The 14,995-nt window shown below is 35.1% G+C and overlaps 1 protein-coding gene across 2 annotated transcripts in view; it reads left to right on the top strand.

Moving 5' to 3' along the window:
- The first annotated feature begins 7,987 nt into the window (after positions 1-7,987).
- LOC134755786 (protein rolling stone-like) overlaps positions 7,988-14,995 on the top strand; it is a 39,340-nt gene continuing 32,332 nt past the window's right edge. The window contains exon 1 of one of the 2 annotated variants that reach the window (XM_063692388.1): positions 7,988-8,174. In XM_063692388.1, the coding sequence (XP_063548458.1) occupies positions 8,129-8,174 (46 nt within the window). In that variant the 5' untranslated portion in view covers positions 7,988-8,128. The remainder of the gene's footprint in view (positions 8,175-14,995) is intronic. The other variant, XM_063692389.1, reaches the window with a different exon arrangement.

Below are 14,995 nucleotides of genomic sequence, written 5' to 3'. Positions count from 1 at the left end.
TTAAAGGAATAGCTGCCGAAACGCCTGTCAAAAAAGAGGCGTTTTTTCTTACTAAGCGGCGTTTTAAGTTTCCAAAGTTTTTATTCCTTACTTGTTGTTTTTATTCCTCACTTGTTGTTTTTATTATTTTTTCGCAACTGTGTTAAAAAACGTCGTTCGATACACGTGCGGAAATGTCTTGATGAGTTGAGTCTTGCCAAGATACCTATCTCGGTACTCGTGAAGTAATGACATACTTTCCGCACTAGCATCGAAATGTACTATTTATTTCATTTGGGCATTGCGTCATTTCATCTCATAACCCTACTACCCATTGAATTGAATGACCTTTTTCACGTTTTCTGCAGCAATGCAGTCGACTGCAGCAATATTGAAGCGCGATATTGCTGTCGACTGCTACGGCAGTAGCCGTAAATGTCAAAATCAAATTTCCAGTCTGGATTTTGACGTTCATTTAAAATAAATAATCAAAGGGGATCATCGATTTTGGGCCCGGAGGACAAACCATCGCGTATATTATGGTTTACTACACAGACGGTTACAGTAATTATAAACGCATTTTATTACGGAAAAAGATATAATATTGGGTGTAAATGAAACGGGAATGTATTATACAATAAAATAAATTACATCTATTATTCATTTCCGTAAATCACACCATCATCTTTATTAGCATAGCATAGCTTAACGCTCAATTTCGCACATACCGTGAGGTTTTCACTAAGGAGTTTAAAATTCTCTGCACTAAACTTTATGGTTGGTAGAAAAGTCTGTATTCTAATTTGGCACTAACTGCCACTGTCTGTCATTGCTATGTCATAGCCTCATAGCTGACATACGTGAGATATATGCCGCAATGTATGCATTGCGCGTTTTATCGGAGCTTTGTCTGAGGTGTGTTAAGTAAGCGCGCAATCAAAATTAAACATGCGTAAACAATCGTTACGCGTACCGATGAAACTGGGTAAGTTAGTCATGGGAGAATTAACGGTCGACCGCATCGCGAACTCTCGGCTGTTCAAGCGGACCGATCGTCTACCGCGAACATTGAAGTGAGACGGAGATATGGAAGTCGATCAAACGTTCTCTACAGTCAATCAGTACCCGTCAGTTAGTGTCTGCGTGGGTAATTTAAATAGCTTGGACGTCGTAATAATTATGGTTGTATTCCATACAATATTACATATACGTGAGAATTTTTTTGTTATTACACTAACATAAGTAAGAGATTTATGAAGGTGAAACAAAAGTCGAGTGTCCATTTTCTATAAGCAACAAAAAAAATTTCGAAACAAAAATGGTTAATAGTAATTAAACGGATTCATTTACGTTAGAGATTTTTTTGTAGAATATAGTAAATATAAAGAGCTTAATTAACATGTAATTTTTATGTACACATTAGTTGTTATTTTTATGTAAAAAAAATTTTTAATAAAGAAAGTTATTGGGGGCAGGTTTCTGTGTCAAGCTGGAAGAAAATATAAATACTTAATGAGTATATGCTTGAGAACAGCATATTAGAAAATCTCTAGTGTGGGAATTGATGTTTTGGTTTATTTTTCTATTTTAGTAATAATTTGGATTTATAAAAAAAATTGACATGTTTTGTGGAGATTTTTTTCAAAATATATTATTTGTAACATAGGTAATCACATCTCAAAAAATCTCTGATGTGAGAATTAATGTAGATTTCTCATACATTTTGAACTGTGCTGACCGGCCTATATCTCCCGCCGACATACATATATACGTAAAATTCATTAATTTCAAGTTAGCGAAGGGATTTATATCTCGTTACCTCGTGTAATCATGTTATATTGGATAAGTTTAAGTGTTACGGTAATCTTATAAAGCTCGTCCATTTAAATCCTCGCCTATAAAACGGATATGTTAAATATATCTATACATTTTATAAAACAAAGTCCCCCGCCGCGTCTGTCTGTATGTCTGCATGTTTGCGATATACATCGTCATACATTGCCTTCTGTTACCTAATCGTGATGCATAAAAAAAAAAGTTGAGTAGAAGCTTCCTTCTATTTAGTATAGTACCATACCTATAATAGTAGTTTAAGTTTAGTGTAGTTTGTATAAATATTCCATATTTGAATTTGTAATTATTACACACTAACAGGTCAATTCGAACGTACACTGACATTGGAACGATATCTAGATGATGTCACTTAGTTGTCGTGCATTTCGCTCACGTCAATACAAGTACCGCGGACAAGTACGAACGAAATCCACGATTAATAAATAACATCATTTTAGACATCATTCTGATGTCAGTGTACGTTTGAATTGGCCTGTAGGAGGTCCATTAAAATTTTACAATTTGTTATGGCGTTTTATTATAATTACAATGTTTATTCACCCGGACACCCGGATTCTGGTACGGAATGACATCCTTTGGGCTGCGTAGATCGTCAACTTGGGGACCAGTGATTCAGATGTTGAAACCAAGCGATCTATCTTCTGACCAGTGTGCGGATATTGTTAGTGTTGCGTGTCGTGCCGTAGACAATAAATATTAAACAGAAACGGGTAGATAAATTTATTTGTCTACCTCGAATATTTATATAAACTAATGTCGGGTAGAAAGTGTTGTTTACCAATATCTCAATTGACATTTAGCTGGGACATTAGCCTTCCGTGCCCTTGTGCAACCTAGCAGAAAAGTCGGAACAAAAGGTAAAATAATGAAATTTAATCGCGTTAGACCCGTTAATGACATTAATTACCTGTACTTAATATTTTATAAGTATATAATGTAATGTATGTAATTTTTATAAGTATAGTAGGTAACGATTCTAACAAACGGGACATTTTCCTTAGCCTACCTATTTTCTTTAATAACCTCTAAATTATTTATTTTAAATATATATTCGACGAGTCCTAATTTGATATGTTACGTGATATACCTAATTATACGTACAGGATGTCCCATAAGTGACACCACACAATGACACTGGAGGTAGACCAGCCAAGAGGACCCAAACCAATTTAGCATGTCCCCAGTAAAAGTGGCACGGTTTTTATTTTATTGCCAAATTAAGGTTTTTCATTAATTTTGACCGTTTTTAACATTCTTAGTGCCAGTGTGCACTCGGAAAGGTCTCGAAGTAAGTTTTTTTATGTGTTTGGCATCATGAATAGTTAATTAAGATAAGAGAAGAGATATTTTATCGATAAACAATGTAGAATGCAAAAAACTACCGGTTTAATCTTGAATTAAATTTACAGCGAAACATTAATTTCGACTTTGACCACCTGTCGTGAAAAAAATAACAGAAAATGAGCAAATAACGTCAAGCTATTGAGCATGTTATGCAGATTCAAAAATGGCATGATACATGTACGTTTCCGCAATAAAGTAGGAATTATGATCATCTTTCGAATGCCTCATAATAAATAAGTTAAAACTAGGAAATCTGCAATCCGTTGCTATACTTAGTATTTAAAAATAACGATTTATGTTAAGATATCTTATTCTGGATACAGAAATAAAAAACCGGCCAAGTGCGAGTCGGACTCGCGTTCCAAGGGTTCCGTACATTACACAATTTAAACAACGTATTTTTTATGTGAAATGTCTTTAATAAACCCTTAGGGGTCGGATCAAAAATAAGTAATTAAGTCCGACTCACGCTTGACTGCACATTTCTAATAGATTTTCCTGTAATCTATAGGTCTATTTTGTGTATTTTTTTCAAAATTTTTGACCCAGTAGTTTCGGAGATAAAGGGGGGGGAATAGTAATTTTTTTGCCTATTTTCTTAAATAACTTCTAAACTCTTTATCTTAAAATTATTAAAAAAATATTAGTGTATTAGGCCTGAAATAAAAAAATTACAATTTAATTTAGTTAATTAAATTAATTAAATTGTAATTTTTTTATTTCAGGCCTAATACACCCATATGTGTTAGTAACTTACATAGCTAATAAAAATAATGTTAGTGCTATTACAAAACAAATTAACATGCAAATTAACTAATGACTAGGAGCTAACTTAGGGCTAGGAAACACCGGATGAGCCTTATAAATCTAACATATCACCACAAATTATCATCATTTTTGACTAGAAAATGCAACAAATAATTAAAACTCAACACAATACAATTCAAATTAAATAATTAAATTAAAAATTCAATAAATAAAATTCAATAATAATTAAAATTACAATTATTACAATTAAAATTACAAGTATTCACATTTGTCAAATTTTATAAATTAAAAACACAAAGAATATTCAATAGATAATAAATGCTAATTAAGACAACGCAATCCGGAGTGTGTTATCAGTTATAATTTACAAAGCTGGAGTGCATATTAATCCAGCTTTGGAGCATCGGTGAATCCCATCTCTCGGCAAACACTCTTAGGATGCTATTTGGACTCTCCTTCAGCCTACCGAGCAAGGAGGCACAGCGCTTCCTCATGATCGCATGGAAGCCATCCACGCCTGCCTCCGCAAACATGCCCGACGCACTGCACCTCCGTCCAAGTCCAATTAACACCCTAAAAGCGTTAAGCTCTTAAACGATTGTATATTTTGGTACATAGTGTATTAGTGAAATATATTATAATATTTTATTGGCTTTCGTTTAATACCCCACACGTGTATGTGCAATGCATAGTTTGGGTGCAAAATGCAATATTCTCAACGAGGCGGGAGTCATTTTGATGACGTCATTTCGCTGAAGTAGATGGCCAGCGCCGCTGTCTCTCGGCAGTTTTGGAGACCCAGTACCATGCCCAGCAACATACTAAAAGTTGAAAGCGGTTTCCGGATCTGAACTATTTCTTCGACCGTTTCCCATAAGGCACAGTACTAATATGCACGCTTGGCAGTCTTAGCACCGTCTTGTAAAATTTGAAAAATGACGGCCCGCCGAGTTACAAAATCTTACAGACAGGTCATGACATTATTCAAATTTGGCAGTAAAACTGTTTAACAATATCTTGAACATATGAGCATCAGCAAAAATTCAAGAAAAGTTAAGGTCACGGTCTCCGAAAGTAGAAAAAAATTACTTTGAAAATGTGGGTACGTCATACCGACAAAAATGTACAAAAACAGCTGTTTTGCGTAATGGGATTTATGGGGGACTAATCATATGTCACTTAAAATAGAAATTTATGGCAAGGTACTCGTAACTATTATTTTGAGAACACCAATGGTCCAACGGACGAGAATGTGAAATATGTCGAGCATACGGTTTCCTAAAAAAGTTTTCCTAAGGAAGATAAAATTTTAACTTAAAAAAAAATGCCAACATTTGTGTTTTCGACACTGATGGCTTTAAAGTACCACAGCTTCCGTTAAAACTCTCGCATTTGAGTTACATTCTCTAACATACTAAAGTCTTTTTTGTGTAAGGCGTGACAAAAATCATAAAGATTTTTATCGATCCCTTCTTCTGAAGCTATTGGGTTATTACCGGGTCGATGATGAAAACTATACTTGTACCATTTGTTACAAACGTAATAATAACCAATTTACAATAAATATTCCAAGACGTCTTCACTATAACTTCTCCGTACTCGGACTGGCGACTAGTCACATGCATACCTGCCTTTTTGCCGCCTTAATGCGATGGACCGACGAAGTCAAAGCTCTCACCGGGTCACCTTTAAATCTGTGCGTGCGGAATGCAGTAAATAGAGAAGCATGGCGGGAAACTACGAAAAAAACCGTACAACGACCTCAATGACCACGACTGCTCTGACAAGAGTATCCGACTGAGAAGAAGAAGAAGAAGACCCGCCTTTTTATAGCAATTCAAAATAGCGGAAACCAGTGATAAGTAAGTTAATTGACACTCTTTTATAAGCAAATCATAAATAAAAGTTAGAATGATCAAAATATGAGTTATTAATAAATAATGATTCTTATAGCTATTATTGTAATTTAAAATAAAAATACAATCATATTACAATGTATGGGCTTTTATTTATTTATTTATTTAATCTTTATTGCACAAAAGAAAACCTTACAGTACAAAAGGCGGACTTAATGCCATAAGGCATTCTCTACCAGTCAACCTTAAGGCTAAGCAGAGAAATTGTGGGCGGTGCTACAAATACAACAGCAAAAATAAAATAAAAATAACATATAATCACATATATACAAATATAATATACATATATACTATATATAATATATATATAAATAACGACGAGACGGCTTTTGTTAGTTGTCGCCAAATATCGTTCTACATACCTTAAATTTTTTGTCCAGCGTTTTTTGATAATCTTCACTCACTTCGTACTACACAATGTCACAATTGTATTTATTTATATTTTCATTTTATATTTATGGGAGGCATTTTTTTTGTCAAAAAGTAAATTTCACCAAAGTTAAAAGGCATGTAGGTATTTAACAGATCACCAGGGGCCCGTTTATCAAAAGCTTGTAGCTTGTAATACAAGTGGAAGTCCCTTTCTAACAAAAGCTGTCAAAAAAGGACTTCCGCTTGTATTACAAGCTACAAGCTTTTGATAAACGGGCCCCAGGGTTAGTAAAATTTAACACCAAAAAAATCGTGTTTACCACCAAAAGTAATGAACGATCACCAAAAATAGAACTATTTAATGTGAAATGATTACCAAATTTGTACCATTTTTTTATCCTTTTAAAACAAATAACACCAAAATAATCATTATTAACCCAAAAATAGTAAATTATCACCAAAATTAAAACATTTTAATGTGAAATTATAACCAAATTTTTTAATTTTGCTATTCTACTAAAGCAAATGACTCCTAAATTGATCATTGTAAACCCAAAAATAATAAATACCCACATTTCTTGTAGCATTTCGTTTCTATAAGGGTCTCAGTTCTAACCTAACCTACTTATCTGGTAGCAGTGACACGACAATCGACAAGATGAATTTATCAAAAACATCAAGGAGGAAGACCAAGGAGAGCGTACATGCATCAAATAAAGGAAAAACTCAACGTCGTGTCGTATCAGGCTGTCAAAGAGAAGGCAGAGGACCGCCATACATGGAAATTGCTCCACCGACAAGAGTCATACCAGGCCTATGGAACTCTCCGCGCGAGCTCGGATTTATACCTACGAATCGCGTCCCCTTCACGGTACCAAGCCAGTTGGTTGCCACACGCGCTAAGGCACGCACGTCACCGCGCGCTCGAATACGCCAGAGATCATACGAAAGAAATGTCTTCGCAACAAAAAAATAGGTCAGCTTGTAGTGTGAGTGGATGCAGGAATACAAAAAAAAACGTTTTTTACTCTTCCGACAAATAAAGAAAAGTAGGTAGACATTATCAATATAGGTACTTAAACCTACTGTTATTATTTTTACGTAATTTACAATCTACGGAGGTACTATTAAATTGTTTTAAAGATGTTGGTAATGTTTTTTATGACACATTTATAGTTAAATAGTTATCTAGCTAAGATACCTAAGTATTTAAAAGAAGCATCGGCAACCCTAGCGTTGTGTCGGCGCGCACGGTGCGGGGAGCGGCGCGTTGAAGGACACTCCATTGTATTTTTGTGTAGGTATCAAAACGGTATGTATTTGCGTTTTCTTTGAGAGATAAGTATCTGTTCGTAAGAACTATTATATAATCTGTGGTCTTAATTGATAACCACAAATTATTAAGGGAAAAGTGCTGCTTGAAAATGTACATTCATTTAAAAGATTTACCTCATCATGCGTGGCCGGGTTTCATCGTGTACAGTCTTTAGAAGGTTGTAGAACGCGTTAAGTATACGCACACACAAGCTAAGGAATATTCGTACCGGCGTACATTTGTATGTATATCTACTTTAACACACACCTTGTACGATGTCGCATTCTGCAACTACATAATTCTACGAAGGCTAATCTATCTATAAATATAGTTTTCAGCGCGTAGCAGTGGTCATTGATCAATTATGTCGAACTGTTTCGTAGCAGATGGCGAGCCAATGGTTATCGACGGTTTGGGTCGTGAGGCAGCGTGGGTCAGGCAGTGAGGTGCGTGAGGCCAGTTAGACCGCGGCCGTATACAGCCCGGCTGGCGCGCACAACGTGCACAACGCGCCACTACCTCGCGTGCTACCCGCGTCGCCGGACCTACACGATAATAATACATACCGGCAGTTGCGGAAATGTGCAAACATGTGGTACTCGTTCCTATGATGACCGTCGATTCACGTACGTATTTTTAATTTATTAATTTCATTGTGATATTTTGAAGGTTTGTCATGTCATGTATGTATATCATGTGTTTCCGCACTCATTTCAATTGTTTTCATTTCTTGATAGTTTAAATTGCACTGTTAGCACAGTTGCATAATTTAAATACCTACTCGAACAATTGATTACTTGTTGAGACTATAAAGTTTTATTTTCGTGAAAGTTTTGCTACATGGTCATAATAAATGCATGCACAGGTAATAGGTACAATAAAAGTAACCTAATCTCAGAAACTTTTTTTAAGTAAATCCACATTTACTTACATAGGAATTAAATAGCACAGTGTTAGTGTGTGTCCAATCACTCCTTATAATATTTACAAAATAGCACAAAATCTTATAAACATTGGTGTGGCAAATGCATCAGTGTCAGTGCAGCTCATCGAGTGTTCATAACTATGGCATTGTGTCGAGTATTGTTTTACATTTTCGGTTTTTTCTTTACATATATGATGATTTTCGTGAAATGTGAGTACAACGTAAATCAATGATTCCACTTTATTTTATGACATTAATTTAATATTTTTATTGTAATATCATTAATCATATTTGTCTTTGGTTACCGCGATAGTTACTCATGAAATAAAACTGAATACGGATTTTATCGCGTATATTGAATTTATAATACATCCCGACGTTTCGAACCCTTTACACGAAACGTCGGGATGTATTATTAATTCAATATACGCGATATAATCCGTTTTAATAATTGTATTTAATTATATCCTTAATAATTAAAAAAATAATCTTCAGAAATATAAGTTTATGGCCTAGAAATACGGAAAATAAAACACTAATTTATTAGGTACATGTATATCTTTGTGAAACCAAACTGAGCTTAGCTTAACTTAGCAGAATTTCTGTAAGAATTCATAATAACATACACTCTAAATACAGGTGCATGTTATTGACGTGTGTTGTTTCAGCTGATCAGAATAATATTTGGATTATAAAAAATCATAAATGCGTTAGGTACTTTCCAATAAAATTTACACTTTTTTGTTAAATAAAACTATAATATTACTTTGCTAGTTAATCCGCGAAATAATAAAGTGCTAATCAAATTCATTGTTGACCCGTTATACATTCTTGAGTATTTTTTGCATGCAATTAATGTTACCACCCGTCCCACTGCGAAAATAAATACGCGAAGAAATATAACAAATTACCACCTCAAACGTACAAAGTACAAAACGTTCTCAAAAGTACAAAGTAGGGTTTTGACTTTTGACAAAGTTGAGTTTTGACTGATTACCATTGATTGACACAATATTATTTCGTTAATTATTCAAGTTTTATGGATATACGCAAAGTAACGCCTGATTATATTAATTACTTTTTTATTATTTTTTTTTACAATACTCATCTCATCAAGATTATCGCCAACGAGAAAAACAGGCCAGGCCTATACTGATTTAAATAAAAGGTTTAGAATTAGATCTAGATTAGGATATGGATCTGAACTGTCAGTGTCAAGTGTCATTTTTAGGGTTTCGTACCTCAAAGGAAAAAACGGAACCCTTATAGGATCACTCGTGCGTCTGTCTGTATGTCCGTCTGTCACAGCCTATTTTTTCCGAAACTACTGGACAAATTAAGTTGAAATTTGGTATACATATGTAAGTTTGTAACCCAAAGACGGACATGTAACGTAAACAAATAAATTTTAAACACGGGGGCCACTTTTAGGGGGTAAATGTGAAAATTAAAAAATAAAGTTTTTCAAACTATAACCTGTTACATATTAAATGAAAGAGCTCATTGTGAGAATCTCAAATATATATTTTTTTATAATTTTAGGAGAAACAGTTTAGAAGTTATTCAAGAAAATAGGCAAAAAATGACCATTCCCCCCTTTATCTCTGAAACTACTGGGTTTAAAATTTTGAAAAAAATACACAAAATAGATCTTTACCTATAGATCACAGGAAAACCTATTAGAAATGTGCAGTTAAGCGTGAGTCGGACTTAATTACTTAGTTTTTGATCCGACCCCTACGGGTTTTTTAAAGACATTTCACTCACATTTCACATAAAAAATACATTTGTTTAAATTGTGTGATGTACTCGCACTTGGCCGGTTTTTTTTCAACTATAATCATCACTTTTGACATCTAATCCACTTAACCTTTTATTAAAATCAGAATACCCCTGTTAGTAAATTCGCCAGTGATTTAATAGTCCATGTAACATGCGCTATGTTTTGCATTAGGTCGCTCACATTCGTAGTTGCGCACTGCGTGTCTGCTGTTGCAGTAACATCATAAGAGTTTTGGGTTTTGGTTATAAGTCCAGTGTAACATCATGTTGTGTCCTAGATCCGAAGATCATGTTACTTGTTTGTCACATAGTTTGGATATATTTTAATAAAGTGTTGACAGCTGACAGATCATAATCCATAACAATCTTATATATCAAACCACTAATAGCACAATCGGATTAGAGCTAACCTCGAAATCTCTGAAATTACATTGACCTTGACAATATAAAATATTTGGAATCATATCAATATAACCGGCAATGTCACGTATGTGTCGTTTTTCCATTCGGCTCTTCAGTAAATTGCCTGCCGATGCGTCTAGGCCGCCAATTGCTTTAAATTAGGAATCCATTTGTTTGTGTTTAAGTGTCGACGGTCATCTAATTGTGCCACAAACAGCTAAAAATGGGTGTAGGGTGGTGATCAGCTGTGATTGATTGTCGGGATGCGGAACGGAGCGGACGAATTAGATTTCATTGGGAGGTTGGGAGCACGCTATTCATACTATTAATGTTTGTTACATGGCGGTGGGGTTACTATGGCTAACAATCCGAATGCCTTGAATGTAAATAATGAATTCCTACCATCGTCGACACTGTTAACTGACATAAGGTGATATGTAAGTGTGTTGCTGTTATAATCGCACTTAAACTATCGTGAGACATATTTCAAAATATTTATCAGTACGGTTTTTACTCACTATTATTTTTAGTCGCTTTTGGCGACATGTTTCGGATTCTTTAAAAAATAATAGTGAGTAAAAACCGTACTGATAAATATTGTGTTGCTGTTAGTACAGTTAGCATTCATAATAGCGAATGAAACAATGCACCACCTAGTATCTATAACATACTAGCAAAGGTATCTGCCACCATGGAATACCTTTCAAAATGGAAAGAAATCTTTACAGCTCGCTTCAAAAGTAATAAACCTATCTGTTACAGTATAATTGTTCGAAATATATATATATGTATCTATTCTATCTTTTATTGTTAAGCTGACAGAGAATGTACGTATAGATACTTTTGTTGCCTAGTTTGACCCGCTACTTTTGGTTCAGACTGTACCTACAAAAGCAATATAACACACTCGTACATAATTGTACGGCTTCTTTCCGAAGAGGTAGCGGATTTAGACTTGTTACAAATCTAGCATACCTATGTTTCACCTTATTAATTTTTATAACTTCTTTATGTATGTGTAGGTACCTATGTAATGTGATAATATCTTCAGTTTAAAGTGCCCTCCTTTTTATTCGAATTTTAGCCACTCTTTACTCTTGTAATTTTTATTTATAGAGTTAGACCAAGAAAAGTGCAACGATTTTGATCTTGGTCGAACTCTAGTCCTCTTTCTTGAATTATGGGGAAGCGACTAACTGAATTCTACTGGCTTATCTAATTTGATCAATTCTGAACCTTAACCGGCACGGAAGACTTAAGAATAATGTAAAAAAATGTTGAGGTATACCTAATTTATATCATTTAACAAGGTTCGCTTTTAGAGCTGTAAGCGTCCATAGACTACGGTAAAGTTTTTGACTTGTTTTTCACACAAAATATATTGAAACGGGTTGTTTCAAAATTGACATCTAAGCGGCGAGCAACAGGAAAGCCATCGCTAAAATCAAAAACTGTCTATTTACTGTCGAAATGTTTCTCTATCTGAAAAACTATTTAATTTGAATAATGTATCAGTAATATATAATCATTGTCAAGAGGGCGCTGTTCATTCACATGTATAGGGTGACGGTTCAGTATAGTATGAAAAAATTAGTTCCAGTGAAATTCCGCAACATGGCGCGTGATCATATATTCCTGGTCAGGCTTTAAAAGCGATAGAGGTAGAGTTAGGCCAAGAAAATTCTGCAGCGATTTTGATAGCACTCGCAGTGCACGTGTTATTTATACGTCATAATTTCATAGAAGTTTGACGTTTAAAATAACAATTGCACTGCATATGCTATCAAAATCGCTGCAGACTTTTCTTGGTCTAACTCTAACCATAAAATTTCTCCGAGATTCGATTGAACCAATAGCCGTCCAGGTATGTAAATAAAATACGAGATTTACGTTCTTAAATACATGGTAACATTGTTAGCCCAGATGGCAGCTGAGCTCAGCAGCTGAGCGTCCCCAGTACGCCGGACATGCGCACTAGGCTTCACGCCCGGTGTCAAAACCACGCGAAAACATCATACATGAAATAAGTAAAAGATTTTATCAGAAATTCTGCTAGTTAATTAATAAGTGTGGCTAATAAGTAGGCAATAATTTATTGCTAGTGTTCAGTGTTGTGTTTAGGTATAAACATGAAGTTGCACAGGTTTGAACTGAGTAAGTTGTATTTGTAGATTTTGAGTTATTATTGTCACCCTTTTGTATTTTTATAGTGACTCGTACATTTCGTTAAAATAAAAGTAGTATTTAGCTAAGTGAAACTACTGATAAAGACTATAAAATGATTGTTAGATACGCGTTCAACGCAGCGGAAAATAATGTTTTTATAGGATTGTATATTTTCACTCCTAGGCTGCGCTGTAAATAATATGATTTCTTTTAAAATTTGTGAAGATTAAACTTTGACCCTTAGATGTGCGAGCCCTCTCGCTTGTGACAATTCAGGAGCTCAAGTTTCGAGGACTCTTCTTCCTTATGTAGGGCAAAGGCTGGACCCTCAGGCAGTTGTTACCAATAATTCTATGAGTAATAATAAGCTAAGGAGTTGGATTCACTTCCTGCAAATCTATTCCCAGTCCACCATAACTTAGATCTTTTTAAATCGAGAGTGAATATACATCTTTTAGGTAAGCATGATCCACCCTAGACTGCATCGGCACTTACCATCAGCTGAGATTGCGGTCAAATGCTTGCCTTTTTGTAATTAAAAAAAATACACCCTTAGTAAGTAAGGCTAAATTTATTTTATCCTAACGGTTATTATATAATTTATCTCGTACCTTACGAAAGACAGCTAATATTTATTTTTTAATATTTACAAGAACATTTATTGGTAACAAAAGTAATGATAAGATCTTATATAAGATCAATGTTTAGAAGACCGTTTATAAGAGAAGATAGTTTATAAGCGTTTTCGTCGCTTTATCTCTTACGTTTACATATACATATACTCCACTTAAAGAAGGTCGGTTAGAGCAGAAGGAGTGAAGCTCTTCCTTTCTGACTGTGTCTAAGCGACGTACCTACACAAATATGAGAGTTCTTGCCCTATGACGGACTTCCCTGCAATCAATTTTACATATATGCCGGTTTTCTCCACATTGACCTTAGGTATTTATATAATTATTATCTGTAAGGTGAATACTATTAGGTGTAGAAACCGCAAAAATATTTCGTGTCATAAACGTGCCCCAACAAAAATCAAGTAATGCTGAATCACAAGCCTTAGATATTAGCACTGTATCGCATCTGTGTCAATACAAACCTTGGACCGAACACCGGACCAACGCCTCAATACTCAAGAAAGTCGGAGTAACCACCAGGCTTTCAACCATATGTCTCCGGAGAGTACTTGAATTCTTCGGACACATAGCCAGGAAGACTGGAGACAACCTGGAAAAGCTTATGGTCACTGGTTCGGTGGCAGGGAAGATAAGGGGCCGCGGTCCAACGCGGTGGTCCGACCGGCGGTCAGGTCATGTAAGTACCTTTCAGCCTCCGCTTGGGACAACGTTTACCTAGAAGTAGTCATGAACTGTCAATCTTGTCAATAAAAAAAAACTTTTTTTGTGGAGTTCTACAACATTGGAAGACTCTCTCTCTCTCTCTCCTTAGCATTATTATTCCCATCTGATTGTGGGGTCTGCTTTCCTTATCTTTTCTCTCCACTTCGCACGATCGGACGTGTCGTCTACTGAAACGTCGCAGGCCCTCATGTCTTTTGCTATGGTATCTGCCCATCTCATCTCCGGTCTTCCTCTTCCTCGAAGACTATCTATATGAATCCAAATTTCCAGGTCCTATATTTTCAACCTAAGTACAAAATTTGGAGAAATTCGGAGTCGAGGATATATCTATGATATCGTCTAGTATCGTCTAGTCAGTCAGCTTCAGTGATAAAGTACCCAGCACATACCTAACTACAAACTTTTATCGGTGCAAATTGTAATTTTTTTACCACAGAAATAATAAATCAAATGATAAAATATAGCTATTTATGCAACAAGTGCGGAAATCATCTTTATGCACGTGTATCATACAATGTTTGACTATGCATTGTGCGAGTAAATAAAAAAACATATCATGGCAAATAAGTTTAATTATTAAAAGGAGTGTTTTAAATCGACACGAGTTGCAAATTACCTATTCGCACGTGTATCGTACAACGTTTTACATATGGCCCTTTAAACTTTCGACATATGCACGAAAAGTGCTCTTTTCCGCACTAGTGCTAGAAAGTAGCACCATACTGTAAAAAAAAATTGAAAACAAAAAGCACTAGTGCGGAAAAGTAGTACTTTCCGCATGATATGGCTCCGTAGGAAACGCACTTTTCGAGCA

The sequence above is a fragment of the Cydia strobilella genome, chromosome 3 (assembly GCF_947568885.1).
Source record: "Cydia strobilella chromosome 3, ilCydStro3.1, whole genome shotgun sequence".
Classification (NCBI taxonomy): domain Eukaryota; kingdom Metazoa; phylum Arthropoda; class Insecta; order Lepidoptera; family Tortricidae; genus Cydia; species Cydia strobilella.
This window is presented reverse-complemented; position numbering and strand designations above follow the sequence as displayed.